The 18,099-nt window shown below is 37.8% G+C and overlaps 1 protein-coding gene across 4 annotated transcripts in view; it reads left to right on the top strand.

Moving 5' to 3' along the window:
- The window catches only part of IFT74 (intraflagellar transport 74), a 113,607-nt gene that overhangs the window by 55,950 nt on the left and 39,558 nt on the right, over positions 1-18,099 (top strand). For all 4 annotated transcript variants that reach the window (XM_080667993.1, XM_080667996.1, XM_080667995.1 and 1 more), the window contains one exon: positions 5,660-5,739. In XM_080667993.1, the coding sequence (XP_080524119.1) occupies positions 5,660-5,739 (80 nt within the window). The remainder of the gene's footprint in view (positions 1-5,659; positions 5,740-18,099) is intronic.

The following is an 18,099-nucleotide window of genomic DNA, read 5'->3' as shown; positions in this document are numbered from 1 at the left end:
TTCCTGTTATCCACACCCAATCATCACCTCATCCTAGCCCTAGAGAACCACTTTTATTTTATGTATGTACAGTGGCCTATTCTGGACAGCCTATCTAATAAAAGGGTAATATGCAAATTAACCATCACTCTATCACAAAGATGGTGGCGCCCATAGCCACAAGATGGCGGCACCCAGTCCTCTCAGCCCTGCCGGAGTCCCCCAGTCCCAGGGGGACGGCTGCTGAGAGCGGACAGCGTGAGTGGCCTGGCAGAATGCTTGCGTCGTCGCTCCAGCGATGAGGCAAGCGTTCTGCACCCGGCCATGGATGGGCCTCTGGCCAGGCTGGGGCGCGGAACACTTGTGTCTTTGCTCCAGCGACAAGGCAAGTGTCCCGTGCCCAGCCATGGATGGGCCTCTGGGCCATGGAGAGCCTCTGGGCAGCAGGCGTGGAGCGGCCAGGCCCTGCAGAGAGCTAATGGCACATGGATTCATGCGCAGGGCTACTAGTTTTATATAATAAACTAGTGGCCCGGTGTACGAAATTCGTGCCTGCACCCTCTCCAGTCTGGGACCCCTTGGGGGTTGTCTGACTGCCGGTTTAGGCCTGTTCCCCCCCCCGCCGGCCTGCTCGCCCCCAACTGCCCACCCCTCCTGACCTGATCGCCCCTAACCTCCTCTGCCTCGACCCTGCTACCATGGCTTTGTCTGGAAGGATGTCCGGAAGGTCTCCTGGAAGATCTCCCAGTCTAATTAGCATATTACCCTTTTATTAGTATAGATGGAATCATATAATATGTGGTCCAATGTGGCTGCATTCTTTCACTTACCATAATGTTTTCAAGGTTCATCTGTATTGTAGCATGTATCAGTATTTCTTTTTTATTGTCAAATATTCCTTATGTGGATATACCATATTTCTGTTTATTCATTGATAGATGTTTAAATTATTTTCATTTTTTGGCTGTGATCATGCTGGTATGAAATTCATGTACAACTTTTTGCATGGACATATGTTTTCACTCCTCTTGGGCATACACCTAGGAGTGGGATTGATGGCTCATATAGTAACTCTATATTTAATTTTTTGAGGAGTTGACAGACTGTTTTCCAGGGCAGCTGCACCATTTTACACTTCTACCAACAGTGCATGAGGGTTCCAATTTCTCCCTGTCTTCACACTTGATGTTATCTTTTTTTATTATAGTCATCCTAGTGGGATCTCATTATGGTTTTTACTTGCATTTCCCTAATGATTAATGATGTTGAGCTTCTTTTCTTTAATTTATTGGCCATATGTATATCTTCTTTGGAGAAATCTATTTTCAGATGCTTTGCCCATTTTAAATTGGTCTATTTATCTTTATTTAATTGTAATGGCTTCATTTATTCTAGATACAATTTTCTTAACAGATAAATGATTTGCAAAATGTTTGTCCCAATCTGAATGATCTTTTCACTTTCTTTTTTGTTTTATTTATTTATTTATTTATTTATTTATTTATTTATTTATTTATTGCTCCTATGTTAAATTTTATTAAGGTTTTTTTGTTTTTGTTTTTTTAATTTCTTTATTGATTAAGGTGTTATATATGTGTCCTTATTCCCCCATTACCCCCCCACACTCACCCCCTTGTTGTCTGTGTCCATTGGTTAGGTTTATATGCATGCATACAAGTCCTTTGGTTGATCTTTTATTTTATTTTTAATCCTCACCCGAGGACATACAAAGAGAGAGGAAGAGAGAGAGAGAGAGAGAGAGAGAGAGAGAGAGAGGAAGGGAAAGCCAGAGAAACTACAATGTGAGAGAGAAACATTGATCAATTGCCTTCTGTATATATCCCAACTGGGGATTGAACCCACAACCCTTCAGTGCACAGGACGACACTCAACCAACTCAGCCATTCTGACTAGATGTCTTTTCTAGAGAAGAAGGAAGAGAGATGGAAACATCAGTGAGAGAGAAACATCATTGATTGACTGCCTCCTTGCATGCCTGCTACTGGGGATTGAGCCTGAAACCTGGGCATGTGCCCTGATTTGAAATTGAACTGGTGACTTCTTGTTTCCTGGGTCAAAGCTCAACCACTGAGCCATACCAGTTAGGCACCTGTTCACTTTCTTTTTTTTTTTTTTTTAAACAAATCTTCATTGTTCAGATTATTACAGGTGTTCCTCTTTTTTTTCCCCATAGCTCCCCTCCACCTGATTCCCCACCCCACCCCATGCCCTTACCCCCTGCCACTGTCTTCATCCATAGGTGTAAGATTTTTGTCCAATCTCTTCCTGAACCCTTCATACACCCTTCCCCCTGAGAATTGTCAGTCCACTCCCTTTCTATGTCCCTGATTCTATTATATTCACCAGTCCATTCTGTTCTTCAGATTTTTTATTCACTTGATTTTTAGATTCACTTGTTGGTAGGTATGTATTTGATGTCATTTTGTTGTTCATAATTTTTATCTTTACCTTTTTCTTCTTCTTCCTCTTCTTAAAGAATACCCTTCAGCATTTCATGTAATCCTGGTTTGGTGGTGATGAACTCCTTTAGCTTTTTCTTGTCTGTGAAGCTCTTTATCTGACCTTCAACTCTGAATGATAGCTTTGCTGGGTAGAGTAATCTTGGTTGTAGGTTCTTGCTGTTCATCACTTTGAATATTTCTTGCCACTCCCTTCTGGCCTGCATAGTTTCTGTTGAGAAATCAGCTGACAGTCGTATGGGTGCTCCCTTGTAGGTAACTAAACGTTTTTCTCTTGCTGCTTTCAAGATTCTCTCTTTGTCTTTTGCCCTTGGCATTTTAATTATGATGTGTCTTGGTGTGGTCCTCTTTGGATTCCTCTTGTATGGGGTTCTGTGCGCTTCCTGAACTTGTAAGTCTATTTCTTTCACCAGGTAGGGAAAGTTTTCTGTCATTATTTCTTCTAATAAGTTTTCAATATTTTGCTCTCTGTCTTCTTCTGGCACCCCCAAAATTCGGATGTTGGTACGCTTAAAGTTGTCCCAGAGGCTCCTTACACTATCTTCATATTTTTGGATTCTTTTTTCTTTTTGTTTTTCTGGTTGGGTGTTTTTTGTTTTCTCATATTTCAGATCTTTGGTTTGATTCTTGGGGTACGTTGATCTACAGTTGAGTTTCTGTATATTCTTTATTTCAGACAGTGTATGCTTAATTTCTGACTGGTCCTTTTCCATTTTTTTGGCATTCTCATTAAGGTCCTTGAAGGTCTCATCAAGTTTCTCAGCGGTTTTTAGAAGATTCTTGAGTAACCTTATAAATATGCTTCTGAACTCTATTTCGTCCAGTAGTTTGCTTTCCTCCACTTCTTTCATTCGTGACATGTTTCTTTGTCTCCGCATTTTGCTGCTTCCCTGTGTTGATGGAGTGGCTTTGTGTGGTAGGTGACCTATAGGGGCCAGTAGCTCAGCCTCCCCAATCACCTGAGGTGGACGCTCTTGGTACACCCCTTTGTAGGCTGAGTGCAAAGTCTTGGTTTAGTTAAGCCTTGATTGCTGTTGGTACACTGGGAGGAATTGACCTCCAGGCCAATTGTCTGTGAGGACCCGCTGTGTCTATAATGGAAGAGCTGCTGCGCTGGAGACACACTTATGGTGCAGGTCTTATTTCAGTGGGGCTTTGGTGCTCACTGAGTCTGCCTCTTGAATGTGTCACTTATGGATGTGAGGAGTTGAAATCTGGTGTCTCACACTGACCACTAGGTACACTGGCTTCTGGATCTCCAATGGGGTGCAGGTCAGCTACTGTCTGAGGCCACCCAGCAGGAGCTACAGCGAGAGCTACAGTTTTGTCCTCTTTGCTTGGGGTTTGGAGGTTTTGGAGCTGTCTGACCCGGGCTGCAAGTTTGCTAGGTTAAGCTGCGATAAGGCAGGCCATTCATATGCTAAAGCTGCTGCTTGGAGCTTGGGTGGGTTTGTAGATTGTGCAGGGTGGGGTCTCAGGGCATCACTAGGCTAGGGCGTGGCAAACAGCGATGGCTGCCAGTAAGCCGGCTCTGCATCTCCGACTGAGTCTCTGCCGCGCCCCAGCACAGTAAACAATTATTCCTGCGCGAAGCCCTGCAAGCAAGCCTCACTTACTTTCTGACTTGATGGCAGACAGTCCAGCTTCTCCCTGTAGGAATTTGGGTCCCCTGCGTCTCCCCAGAAACTGGAGTTCGGAGTAATCAGGAGCTTGTCTCCCTTCGGGTTGAAAAAAAGCAGCACTCCCAGTCGCCCGTCGCCAGCCTGATTCGTGCGCGCCTCCATACCTCAGCTTTTCAGCGCTTGTGCACCTTTCAGTGCTGTTTTCTCTTTCCTTCTAGTTGTAGAACTTCCACTCAGCCAGCTTTCCCGTGGTTCTGGGTGATAGACGTTTTGTCTTTTAGTTGTAGTTTTGAAATTGTTGTGCGAGGCAGCAGTTTAGGTGTTTACCTACGCCGCCATCTTGGATCCTCCTGTTCACTTTCTTGAAGGTATCCTTTGAAGCACAAAAGTTTTAAATTTTGATGTCTATTTTATTTATTTTTTCTTTTGTCACTTGTGCTTTGGTGTCATATATAAGAAATCAGTTTCTAAAAAAAAATAAAAAATAAAAAAAAATAAAAAAAAAAAAAGAAATCAGTTTCTAATCCAAGGTCACAGAGATCTATGCTTATGTTTTATTCTAAGAGTTTTATAATTTTTGTATATGGTTGTAAGGTAGGAGTCCAATTTTATTCTTTGATTGTACATATCCAGTTGTCCCAGCACCAGTTATTGAAATATTCTTTTTTGACAAATATCTATATATAGAAAAGCCTAAGTGACTGGCTGACCAGTAACTATGATGCACACTGACCACCAGGGGGCAGACACTCAAGGCAGGAGCTGCTGAGCTGTCATGACTTGGCAGCTGCGGTTCTCAGGTGATGCACTGGGAACCAGAGAGGAGGAATCCAGATTCGGCATGCGTCACCTGAGAACTGCCCCTGGGACTCCTCAGGGGATGTCAGAGAGCCAGATTCGGCCAAATCCTCACAGGCCAGACTGAGGGACCCCACCAGTGCATGAATCTGTGCACTGGGCCTCTAGATATTTAATATTCCTTTCCCATTTAATTGTCTTGCACCTTTGTAAAAAAAAACAATTATATATAGATGCAAGATCTGGACTCATAGTTCCATCCCACTGATAGAGTTAGGGGGAGTGAAGACCAAGTCATAAATATTCCAGAACCACAGTATGATTACTGTATCCAAAGTACTAGTACAACTACTTTTGCTAGAATTTTAACCCATATAATCTTGTATCAATGCAAATTTTCTCTTATTTTTTAAATTTTTTTTATTAATTTGCCAATTAGTTCAGTTTATACAAACCTACCAAAAAAAGTTAATAAAGATTTTTCACTTTCTTAATGTTTTAAGTCATGCTCAAAAAAAATGTGGGCAAGCATCAGCTTTTGGAGTCAGGCAACCTAACATCTGCAGAATATACTTTCAGTTCAAATGTGGATCATGAAAAAAGATCTAGAAAAAACATTTCTCTCTAAATTTGTAGTATTATCCTGAGAATGGGGCACATTATTTCTAGATATTATTTATGCAGCTTAGAAAAGCCATGATTTTCTAACATCATCATTAAATGTTTTCACTGAATACCTATATTATCTGTCATAAATTCATTAAATAATACTTTCAATAGGTTAACAGATATAAAAGAAAAAATCAATCAATTTCATGAAGACATTAGACAACTTGACATGGATTTAGAAGAACACCAAGGTAATTTTTCTGGCTTTTTATAATGTATATTAACAACTATATAGCAGTATTGATACAGTGTTAATTTGGGCCTCGGGGACTGTTTATACAGGATTTATTTAATTATGACATCACTAACTTTACTAAAATACTAAAGTACAATACTAAATATTATAATTAATATTATTTAAGCCAACTGAAAACTTGAAATAACTTAAAATGATTATAGAATGATAAGAATTTATTTTTCTTGGCAAAACAACTTTTTTTTTTTAATATATTTTTTATTGATATTTTACAGAGAGGAAGGGAGAGGGATAGAGAGCTAGAAACATCAATGAGAGAGAAACATCGATCAGCTGCCTCCTGCACACCTCCCACTGGGGATGTGCCCGCAACCAAGGTACATGCCCTTGACCGGAATCGAACCCGGGACCCTTCAGTCCGCAGGCCGACGCTCTATCCACTGAGCCAAACCGGTTTCGGCGGCAAAACAACTTTAAAAAATGAAGTAAATGGTTTCAAGTTGTTACAGATTTTAGTTATATAGTCAATTATTATTAGTTATTAATTATTAATTAACTGGGTTAACTGATAGAGTTGGGAGGAGTGAAGATCAAGTCACAAATAATCCAGAAAGAAAGACTTGTTTAGGGGATGTAACAAGTACTGAAATTTTTGATCCTCTTTCAACTTTTTCTAATAGTGGGATTTGAATAGCCAAGAAAGGAACCAGAACACTTGGGGAAGCCTGGGGTCTGAACAAGTAGAAATGCTGTGGTGGTGATTTGGGAGCTGCAGTGTAGTCAGGGGAAGAGGATGGGTACTATAGTTTCTTAACCAGCTTCTCTGTAGTAAGGGAGAGTAAGGTGGGTTTCTCATGGCACTTTAATCATAGATTAATTGCAAACCAGTTAGTATGCCCTTGGATTATCAAGAATCGACTATATTTTTATGAGTTAGGTATTATATTATAAACTGTGAATATATATGTATACCTATTATGGTTAAAGAAACATTACTAGCAAGGAAAAAGGGTATTCTATCCCTAAAGTTTTTTACTTCAATTTTAAATTCAGTGTACTCAGTATTTATACTTTTTTTGATTTATGAATAATAGAACTAGCTACTATTGATTGATTACTTGCCTGATCTTTGAAAGAACCCTTTGAAGCCTTGTAACCCCTTTTATACTTGTTAAAGCTCAGAGAAGTTACTCAAATTCCCACAGCTAGTAAGGGGGTGAAGTCTATATTTTAACCAAGTTTTCTTTGACCCAAAAGATTTCATTGTATTGCCCAAACAAAATTCTGTATTTCTGATACGAAGTTCTGCATTTGTGAAACAAAAATATTCTTATGAAATATTTACATAGTTGTATTTACTTATGGCTACTAATGCCTTTATAGAAGGTATCTCTAAAGACAGACAAACTTTAAAGACCAGTTATTAGGTAAGTAAACTCACCTGGGATTTTATTTTCTCATCTGCAAAATTAATATAATGGTCCTACCTAACTAAGGTTTATAATATTAAATGGTATACATGGCAGGGTAAGCTCACAATAAGTTGTTAAGACTATGATCATGTTATTTAAGTTATTTTATTGCTTTTAACTTATATAGATTTAGTATTCTTGATTTTCTTTATTAATATCTTATTCTAGGCCATGTGGTAATGTTCTTGATTTTAGATACCTTATAGGATACATTTTAAGTAATCTTCCTCTTTATAAATTGTAATTTCTACAACATTTATTTTTAGTAAAATAGCTCATTTTGGAGGTAATAATTATTAATTGCTAGTTCTAAGGTAAGTAGAATGTTGAATTTTAGCTTCCATTTTCCTTTTTGTTTTGTAACCTTCTTTGTTCTTTTTTATTAATGTAGAAAAAGATAATCTGTAATGTAATAGCAGAAATCATTTATATATAAGAATATATAAAACATAGGTGATATGTAAATATTATGCTTCTATGTACATATAATGAACATCCTAAAATATTGGCACAACAGCAAAGGGGATTTTGTTAAAAGGTCGCTTATTATTTCTTGCCTGCAGTAGCCTCCTAACTTGTCTCCCTACCTTCAATCTTGCCCCACATAGATTCATCCACCACATTACTGGCAGAGTGATTAATGTAAAATGCGATTGTGTCATTCTCCTGCTTGACCGCGGGTCCCCATGACCTTCAAGATAAAGTTTAAGAATTTTCGAGTAGCATTTTAGTTTCTTGGTAATCTGGTTTATGTCATCAGCCTCCTCTCCCACCCCTCATCATCTCTATTCTTACATTTTGGTAGAATCTGCTTGTAGTATCCCACACCTCACCCCTTTACCATTCATCGAACTGTTTCCTGCTCAGTCCATTGCTCCTACTATTTGTTCCCTTGTCTTGAATGTCCTTTCCCTGCTATTTACCTTACTATTTTCTGATCTTTTAAGATCTAGCTCGGGTATCCTTTTATTCAGCATAATATCCCTAACTTCTCTCCCTAACCTCTTTCTGGGCTGGGCTAAGTGAGTGGCCCCTGATATCAGAGCACATTGTGCATAAGTATCTACACTGACTACATATGTTAGCACTGTCTTCCTAGGTGCTTGTCTTTCCCTTTAGGTTATAAGTTCTCAAGGACAAGGACTATGTCTTAATCATGTTGGTAACCTCTTTCATCACAACGTCTGGGAAAATAAACAATAAATGTTTGTAGAATGAACTTAAGTAAAAGTTGGGCTCTAGTCACTTTTTTGGGCCCTCTAGTTCTTCAGATGTACGTATACACTCTTATCCAGAGAGTTTGATTAATTAGGAGAGGTTTTATCACTTTCTAGAGAATTCTTACCTTGGATTTTCTTATTGACATTTGTTTTCTCAGTAATCCTGAGTCAAAATTCTGGGCAATCTGCTTCTTAAGATGTAGAGGATAATCAAATTATTTTGACTTTCTGGTCCATACTTATCTCTGCTTCTGGCTTTATTCTCTCTGGTCCTCTTTATTAATTTCTTAGATGCCACCTGGCTGCTTTCATTTATAATCCTGTGTGTAATCCTGGGTCTCCTTTTGCCTTGTAGTAGGGGTTCAGATTAATATAGCATGAAACCATAAATGATGTATATACACATCTGACTTTGTTAGTAGTTGCTTTTAGTTTTCAAATAAACTTTAAAAAGGTTTGCATTGCCCTGGCCAGTGTTCTCAGTGGTTAGAGTGTCAGCCCAAACACCAACGGGTCATGGGTTCGATTCCCAGTCAAGGGCTTGTACCTGGTTTGCTGGTTTGATCCCCAGACCCGGTAGGGGAGTTTGTGAGAGGCAATCAATTGATGTGTTTCTTTCACATCCATGTTTCTCTCTCTCTCTCTCTCTCTCTTTTCTCCTTTCCCTCTTTCTCCCTCCCTTCCACTCTCTCTAGAAATCAATGAAAAAAATATATCCTTGGGTGAGGATTAAAAAAAAAAAAGTTTGAATAATTCATTCTAAATTCAAAGGCAGCCTTCTATACTGGGTAAGGTGCAGTTATGTTCTGACTAGATATTAATGGTGGGCTTGTAATTAAACAACTTCCTCGAGGGCATTATATTTATTCATTTTAATAAGTTTTTAAGGCTATGATTTACAAAAGTTACATTGAATAATTATGTCTCCAAGTTAACTAAATAAAATCAGTTAACAGTTATTTGACTTCTCTCTGAAAATCTTCATTGTTTCCTGATGCTGAGTTATTAGTTTCTGTGACAATCTGCAATAAAGTAGAAAAAAATCCTCACAATACTCTTAGACTTTTGACCAGTTCTAGATGGATTTCTTTGCTCTCAAATCTTTACTTAGTCGTTGTAAGTGATATAAAAAATAATATAATCTCATAACAAAATATTTGTTAGAAGAAAGTATCATTACTTTTTTTTAATTGTTGGGGGATGTCATTTTATCATGTTACGTATTTGCTAGACTGCACCCATATATTAGTTTTATTTTATTGATGGATCAGGTAATTTTGTTATATGGGTTCTAAATATATTTAGGTTTAAATGTGTATACTGTCTTATATTAATTGGGGAAGGAATTGTTACTGTTTTTGCTAACTAGAAGCAATGAGAAAACACTGTTGAAAATTGTTACATGTTCATTTTGACTACAAACGGCATGATTATTAAAGCACAGCATTATGGGCAAGTGCCATGCTACTTTTTAGAAGAGCCCAAACCCACCCTGATTTCTCCTTTCTCAGAGGAAGTGCCAATCATTGAATATTTACTTAATTGTGGCTTTTTTAAATGTTGCATCTGTATGAGAAAGGTAAAGAAGTGGAAAAAGCATTGTTGCTTTGGGTAAAGAAGACAACAAATAGAAAATAGTAGCCTATATTCTCAACACATGATATCATTTTAAATAAAAATCCTTTTACCACAAGGTTTACTTATATAGCTGAGTAATTTGTTTTTAATAAGGTAATTGCTGACTAAGAAAGTTTTTATTCTTACCACAAATTAATACTTGAGTGTTTATATAGCTCATATTGAAGGTCCCTCAAAGTAAATGTTCCTTGGTCCACTAAAATCAGGCCCTTACTTACTCTTCACTATATACATTAAATTCTATATAGAACGGTGTTATTACTTTATGACATGACAAAATCTTTTACGGAATAGGAGCACAAAATAAGTGATGAGTCTTCTATGCAGAATTCCTGAGCCTTTTGAAATTGAGTTGGTTCTCAGCTTTACCCAACACAGGCTTGTGTTTAGGCTTCCTACCATTTGTCCATCTGCTTCCAACTTCCAAAAATTTATTACTATTGTTTCCTTTTCTATTTTCCTCATTGCTGGAGTTTTATCTTTAAAAATTCTTTATTCTATAGTTTTTGCGACATTTAACGGAAGGGAGGAAGTGAGATGGAAATTAGATGTACATGTTCAATTTGCCATCTTTATCAGAAAATTACTGGTTATAACTTCACTTACCCAGAATTTCTTAGAGTTTTAATCACTTTGGATGTACTTCATTTTGTGTGTGTCTGTGTTTATGTGTGTGTGTTTTGCCTAAAATGAATTATTTCCTTGTGCTTTCATTAACTGTGCAATTAGCTTCAGCATGTAGGAGTTACCCATTTCTGCTTTTAAAAAACTTTTCTTTAATTAATTGTTAAAGATTCCAGTTAATTTTCTTTTTAAAATTTTGTGCTCTTTATATGTGAATCTGGTATGTGCTTAATGTGAAAAAATTTAGGAAGTACAAAAAGTATATAAAGTAAAAAGTTATCTCCTTTCTCCTCAAACACGTTCTGGTCTTCAGAGGTAATCATTTTTTATAGTTTGATGGTTAGCTTTTTAGACTTTTTCTATAAATCTGCAAGCATATATTTTAAAATATATGTAATACTATATAGTTCTTCTAAGCTTGAGTTTTTTTATTTAATTATATGTAATGTACATTTTTCCATATGGGGATGAATATACTTCCTTCTAAAAACTATAGCATAGTGGCTTTAAAGCCAGACGAAAAATGGTGCCTAGCACCTAGCAAACTTGCAACAACTATTATCTGCTGTCATTGTTATTGTTGTTAAGTAGTATTTGCTATATCCATATTGGTATTTAGGTTGTTTCTCATTTTTCACTACTAAGTGCAATGCTGCAGTAAATAGCCTTGCTACATACATGTTTGTTAACTTGTCTATTTCTAATGGGTAAATAAGATCTACAAATTGCCAGTTTAAAAATAGTCACAGGAATATCAAGTTACAGCATCAGGAATATAGTCAATATTACAGTAATAACTGTGTATGTCTTATCAGAATGTTTACTTCTTAATTATATAAATATCTAATCACTGGGTTGTATATCTGAAACTAATACTATGTTGTATGTGAACTAAGTGAAAATTTTAATAGAATGTTACTTATGTTCAAAATTTTTATTGCTTTTGCAAATTATTTCCGAAAAAGTTGTACCATTTTATAAAATCAACAGCAGTATGTGAAAGTGCTTCCATACCAATGCTAGTTGTTATAAATTTCTTACTTTTTGTCAGTCAAGATAATATACACTTTTCTGACAATTCCCTGTTCTCAAAGACCTGAATTTGTGGTACTACCATGATCCACAAGGTGGGGCTAATTTTCTGAATATCTACATACACAGGCAAGGTTTGATGAATAGTTAATACAATATAGTCACATACATTCCCAAGAAGGATTTTTGGGAGTTATTACTAATTACTACAAATTATTCCTTCATTTTTAAATTACAGTATCTTCCCAAAGATGGATTAAATTGTAAAATTGACTACCATATGATTCTTAATACAACATATCACAAATATCTAAATATCTAACTGCTACAATGTGATAAATATGTATCATAATAGGAGTATACATGAAATGCTATAGGATCATTCAGTTACTATCCTAAACTCTGAATGAACTCATTGCAGTTTATTCCATAATTTATATGTTTCTTTCAAGAGTTGTAAAAATATAAAACACAACACTTAGGATATTTCTTTATGCTCAGATTTTCAAGACCCAGGTTAGAAGCTTTGGTTCTTTGGTTATTTTAGGTAAAATGGGATTTATAAAAACAGAATAACTTTATTTTAGAGCACAGGTTCTGCAACCAGAATGCCAAATCTGGACTGTGCTATTTTACTGGCTGATTTTGGAATTGCTACTTGACCTTTACATATCTTAGTTTCCTCATCTTTACAATTGAGATAATAACAGTAGCTAAATCACTCTTAGGGTTGCTGTGAGAATTAGATGAATGGTGTGTGTGTGTGTGTGTGTGTGACTCAGAATAACTTTCCTGGTGATTTTCCCAAAACATGTTTTGGAAAGTATTTTCCCATTAGCATTTTCCCCAGGATGTACAAAATGATCTAATTTCAGAGTGGTTTATCTTCTGGTATCTGAGATTTCAAATGGAATATATTCATTGCTATTCTAGTTTCTAAATACACATTTAATGAAGAAAAATGGATCATTGCTTATTGTCTAAGTTGGAGATTAAACTATACTTTATGTCTTTCATTAGAATGGTGGTATTATCTCCAGACCAAGTGTATCAGCACCATCTGAAGCTTATTAGAAATAAAAACTATTGATCTCCATCCCAGGCCTACTAAATGTGAAACCCTAGGGATAGGGCTTAGCAATTTGTGTTTCAACAAACGCTCCTGATGGTTCTAATGCAGATTGAAGTTTGATAATCACTGCTTTAGGCAGTAACTAAAACGTTATGCTGTGTTTAGTAAATGCCAAGGACTCCTCATTATGCCACCAGGTATTATTGATATTACTCTGTTGAAACAACTTCTACATAGTCCTTTTTCTTTTTCTTTAAAATTTTGAGAGTTTTAGCAGTAATTTAACTTTTACATGTTTAGAGAATTATTACATATTTTTAAAGTGGTTCCAGTGTATAGAAATAGAATTATCACATCTTGTCTAGTTAAGCTGTAAAGAAAATTTCCTGATTAAATTTAAGACATTTGTAGAGAATGTATGATTGGTAAGTTGGGTTAAACCTAAAGGCAAAAGTTACTTTAAAACAATAAATTTATATGTACTAATTTTAACATACCAGTTTAATAGTAGTTGATAAGCTAGTTTATTATATACTGCTATAATGATGTGTCAAAAGTTGGTGGGAGAGAGAGACCAGGTAAAAGGGTGGAATTTCATAGGACCTCAAAACTAATTAAAATTGAAGTAGTAGTGGAGGAGGAGGAAGTGTCCTGGCTCGCTAAAATATATGAAAACTAGAGGCCTGATGCACGAAATTCGTGTAAGGGGCTTGGCCCCCGCCACCACGGCTTCGTCCGGAAGGACATCTGGTCTAATTAGCATATTACGCTTTTATTATTATAAATGTTAGGGGTTCAGGTAACAGCTCAGTATGAATTAATGTGATTTAGCCTCCAAAAGAGCTGAAATCCTAGACTGCATTAACAAAAAGATGAATATGTAGACTATGGGAAGTGATAGTCTTCTTAGAATCCTAAGTTTCTTAGCATCGTATTTAAAAGTGATAAAGAAGAACTGGAACTCACTGAGTAGAATGAACAGAATGATAAAGAGAATGAAACCATGCTACATAGGAACATTCAGAGGTGCTGGGAGACTTAGCTTGCCTCAAAAGGACCCCAAGTTCTGGAAAGGAAAGAACCTGGGTGTGTAAAAGTCTTTCAGAGCTTATTCATTTAAAAAAATATATGTTTTTATTGATTTCAGAGAGAGAAAGGGAAAGAGATAGAAACATCAATGATTAGAGAGAATCATCTATAGCCTTCCTTCTGCACACCCTCTACTGGGGATCAAGCCCACAACTGGGGCATGTGCCCTGACTGGGAATCGAACCTTGACCTCCTGGTTTATGGATCAGTGCTCAACCACTGAGGCACACCAGCCGGACGGGGGTTTATTCTTGCCCCACCTCTCTAATTTTATTTGATTTCTGCTGCCCTTTCACCTCCAAAATCAGTAGGCCTGCCAAGTTGGGGATTTGAGGCCAGGGGAATCACTAGCATGTGCCTTGTTGGATACTGATCAGAAGAGAAGTTTGGGGTAGCTACCTGTTCCAGAAAATGGCAATCAGACCTTTTATAAGGTCAGAACTACTACTTAGAGCATCAGTCGCCAACCTTTCGGACCTCACGGACCACTAGTGGTTCGCAGACCACCGGTTGGCGACCGCTGTTAGAGTATAACAGTAAAGGTAGCACTCTAAGCCCTGAGTCAAGAGAACATCATTTGATGGAAGAAAAGTAAAGACTCAGATGAGCGTACTGACAGTGAAGACAAAGGTGGTTGTGGTGGTATTCAGCCTCTTGGCAAGAGGATTACTTGTATATCTCCCTTACTTCACTGGCTGGCTAGCAGAGAGTATCAGAGAACAATAGTGTCTTTTCTGCAATATCCCAACTCTTTTATAACAGTTCATTCTCATTTTTTCTTTCCTCCCTCAAGGGGGGGGGGGGGGCAGAAAGCCTGTATTTATAGAGTAAATTTTGAGTTATTTGCTTAGTAGTGTATACATTTCTTTTTAAAGAATTTTTATTGATTTCACAGAGGAAAGGGGGAGAGAGAGAAGGAAACATTAATGATGAGAGAGAATCATTGATTGGCTGCCTCCTGCATGGCCACCCTCACTGGGGATTGAGCCCACAACCTGGGCATGTGCCCGACTGGGAATCGAACCATGACCTCCTGGTCCATAGGTTGACGCTCAGCCACACTGGCTATGCAGTGTATACATTTCTTGAAGGAATATATATTACGCATCTCTGTAATTTCTACATTACCTGTTAAAGTGCCTTGCTGAAATGATTCTTTATAAAAAAAACAAAACCCTGAACTCTTTTCACCCATCTAGTTGCCATATTATTTTATACATAATTTATATTGTATTTTAACTTTTTATTTTTGAATTGTACACCCTTCTAGCATAGACTGGTAGCTATCTTGTTTATTTTGACATCTGTAGCGCCTGTTACAGTGTCTGGCACTACTAGGTACTCGGTAAGTTTGGAATATATTATGTGCAACCATGATCACATCGAGTGTTCAGAACTTGAGGATAGCTCTGAAATTCCCTGGGTCCTTTTCCTCTCCTTTGATCTCCTTGCTCTTGATTTTACTACATTAGGCCCTTTGCTTGCCTGCATTGCACCTCCAGTAGGATATACTTCAGCTTCCCGTATCAATGTCTTGTCCTCTCCTGTGATTGCAAATCTAAGGACAGATTTGATAACTCCCTTACCTTAGGACTGCCCACATGAGCCCCTCACACATTAAGAAATCATAAAATAGTGAAGTTCACTAGTGCCCTGAACTCTTTTCCTGACAACAGTGATATGGAAGGAGATTTTATGAAGCTTGGGAATCTGCTAAGATGTACTGGATCTCTGTCCTATCTAATCCAGCTGGCAGCTGTATAGCTGGAGACGCTGAGCAGATATGTTTTCCAGCTCAGTTTGATGGTGACTAGGAGCATGGATTTGATGGGAGCAGAAGGGAGGAATTCCCTTGACTTGCATGATAAGTGTATGGTGAAGGACTTACAAATGTATTAGGGAATACAGAGGGGTGCAGACTGTGAGTTTAATTATGGCTATACTAGTATTGGGATGTCCTGAAAGGTACCCAGATGAGTATATCTAGAAAACAATTGGATAAAACAATCTGAAAATTAGGAAAAAATCACAGTTGAGAGTTCTTAAACTATAAGAATCGGTGGGATTTCCTTGGGTGTAATGTAACATTAGAAGTCAGTTAATAGCAGAACTCAAAATTTAAATGAAGAAAAAAGAGAACACCATGAAGGGACGACAGAGAAGGAATTATCTAAGAGTAAGAAAACCCGGAAAGTGGCCCCAACAAAATACATAAGGGAAAAAATTGAAAGAAGGCTGGATGGATCAATAGTGTCAAATATTGCAGAATAAGGTAAGAGTTGAAAACTGACTCTTGGATTTGATAATTAAAGAATAATATAATGTTATTGAGAACAATTTCATCGGAATGGCAGGAGGCGACGCCTCATTGTGATGTCTTCTTATAGCAAGATGAGAAACTGGAAACATGTGTAGGAGATTCTCTTAACTTTAGAAGAGGAAAGATATGAGGAGTTAAATTCCTGTAAAGCCTAGGTTTCAGGCCTCCTCCTAATCCCTTAATGCCTGACTCATCTCTCAAGAGTGCAACTTCTCAGACAGCCGCAACAAGGAACCAGCACTCAGAAACCTGGCCATGACAGGTTCAGCAGATACTAACTTTTCTGCTGCTTCTCAGCTGTTTTTATAACATTTACTAGTACATGTACATCACCTTCCTATGAGGGTATTCCAGATCATGTGTGTTACAAATGCCACTTCTTTCTCTGTTTCCCACTCAAAATACATTGCCATAAGGTTAAGTGACTGGTGACATTTTTATAGATCTAATCTTAATCCATCTTTAAAAAACGTAATAATTTACAAAGTTTGTCATTGGTAACAAATGTTCTCTTTTCCTTCCCCTCACAACTAGTTATGCTCTGAGACCATTGCTGATCTTTTAAACTGAGTAGTAGTTTAGTAAAGTTGTTAATGCATTCAAAGCCTTAGCCTGAGTGAACCCAGTGTTCCCTGCTGGTCCTGGTGTCCCCTAGCTAGGAATTCATGACCACTGGGTATGTAGACAGTAGCTTTCCAGTTCAGTTTTTTATTACCAGCACTGTTTGGGGGCCTTGACAAGATTTTCTGTGTATCAGAATGAGCCTGGGTAAAACATTTTCTGACCAGAAAGAAAAAAAAAGCTGTTTGCTGACCCAGGTCTCTGACTGCCCTCAGCTTTGTGTACTCCTAACTCACTTCCTACCAAGCAAGTCTGTGTACAAGTGGAAATCCTGCCTCCGTGTAATTAGCAGCTCTACCCGATTATGTTCCTCTGCTCCCTCACTTCATTGCTACTCCAGCCAGTACTGGGAAGATCTGTTTATGCTATAGGAAGTTATATGGAGCACCGGCTAACCTTCTGGGTTTTAGTCTCCAAGTCTCTTGGCTCCCCCATTTTTTTTTTCTTTTCCATCTTTTTTTTTTTAATTTCTTTATTGATTAAGGCGTTACATATGTGTCCTTATTCCCCCATTACCCCTCTAACCCCCCCAATCATGCCCTCACCCCCCTGTTGTCTGTGTCCATTGGTTAGGCCCATATGCATGCATACAAGTCCTTTGGTTGATCTCTCCCCCTTACCCCCACCCTCCCCTACCTTCCTTCCGAGGTTTGATGGTCTGATTGATGTTTCTCTGTCTCTGGAACTGTTTTTGTTCATCAGTTTATGTTGTTCATGATATTCCACAAATGAGTGAGATCATGTGATACTTATCTTTCTCTGACTGCCTTATTTCACTTAGCATAATGCTCTCCAGTTCCATCCATGTTGTTGCAAATGGTAGGAATTCCTTCTTTTTTAGCGCAGCATAGTATTCCATTGTGTAGATGTACCACAGTTTTTCAATCCACTCATCTGCTGATGGGCACTTAGGCCGTTTCCAAATCTTAGCTATGGTAAATTGTGCTGCTATGAACATAGGGGTGCATATATCCTTTCTGATTGATGTTTCTAGCTTCTTAGGATATATTCCTAGAAGTGGTATTACTGGGTCAAATGGGAGTTCCATTTTTAGTTTTTTGAGGAAACTCCATACTGTTCTCCACAGTGGCTGTACCAATCTGCATTCCACCAGCAGTGCACCAGGGTTCCTTTTTCTCCACATTCTCGCCAACATTTGTCATTTGTTGATTTGTTGATGATAGCCATTCTGACAGGTGTGAGATGGTCCTGCATTGTCGTTTTTATTTGCATCTCTCAGATAATTAGTGACTTTGTGGCTCCCTCA

Source organism: Plecotus auritus (genome assembly GCF_963455305.1).
Source record: "Plecotus auritus genome assembly, chromosome: 5".
In the NCBI taxonomy this organism is placed as follows: Eukaryota; Metazoa; Chordata; class Mammalia; order Chiroptera; family Vespertilionidae; genus Plecotus; species Plecotus auritus.
Note: the sequence above shows the minus strand (reverse complement) of the source record. Positions and strands in the feature narration are given on the sequence as shown.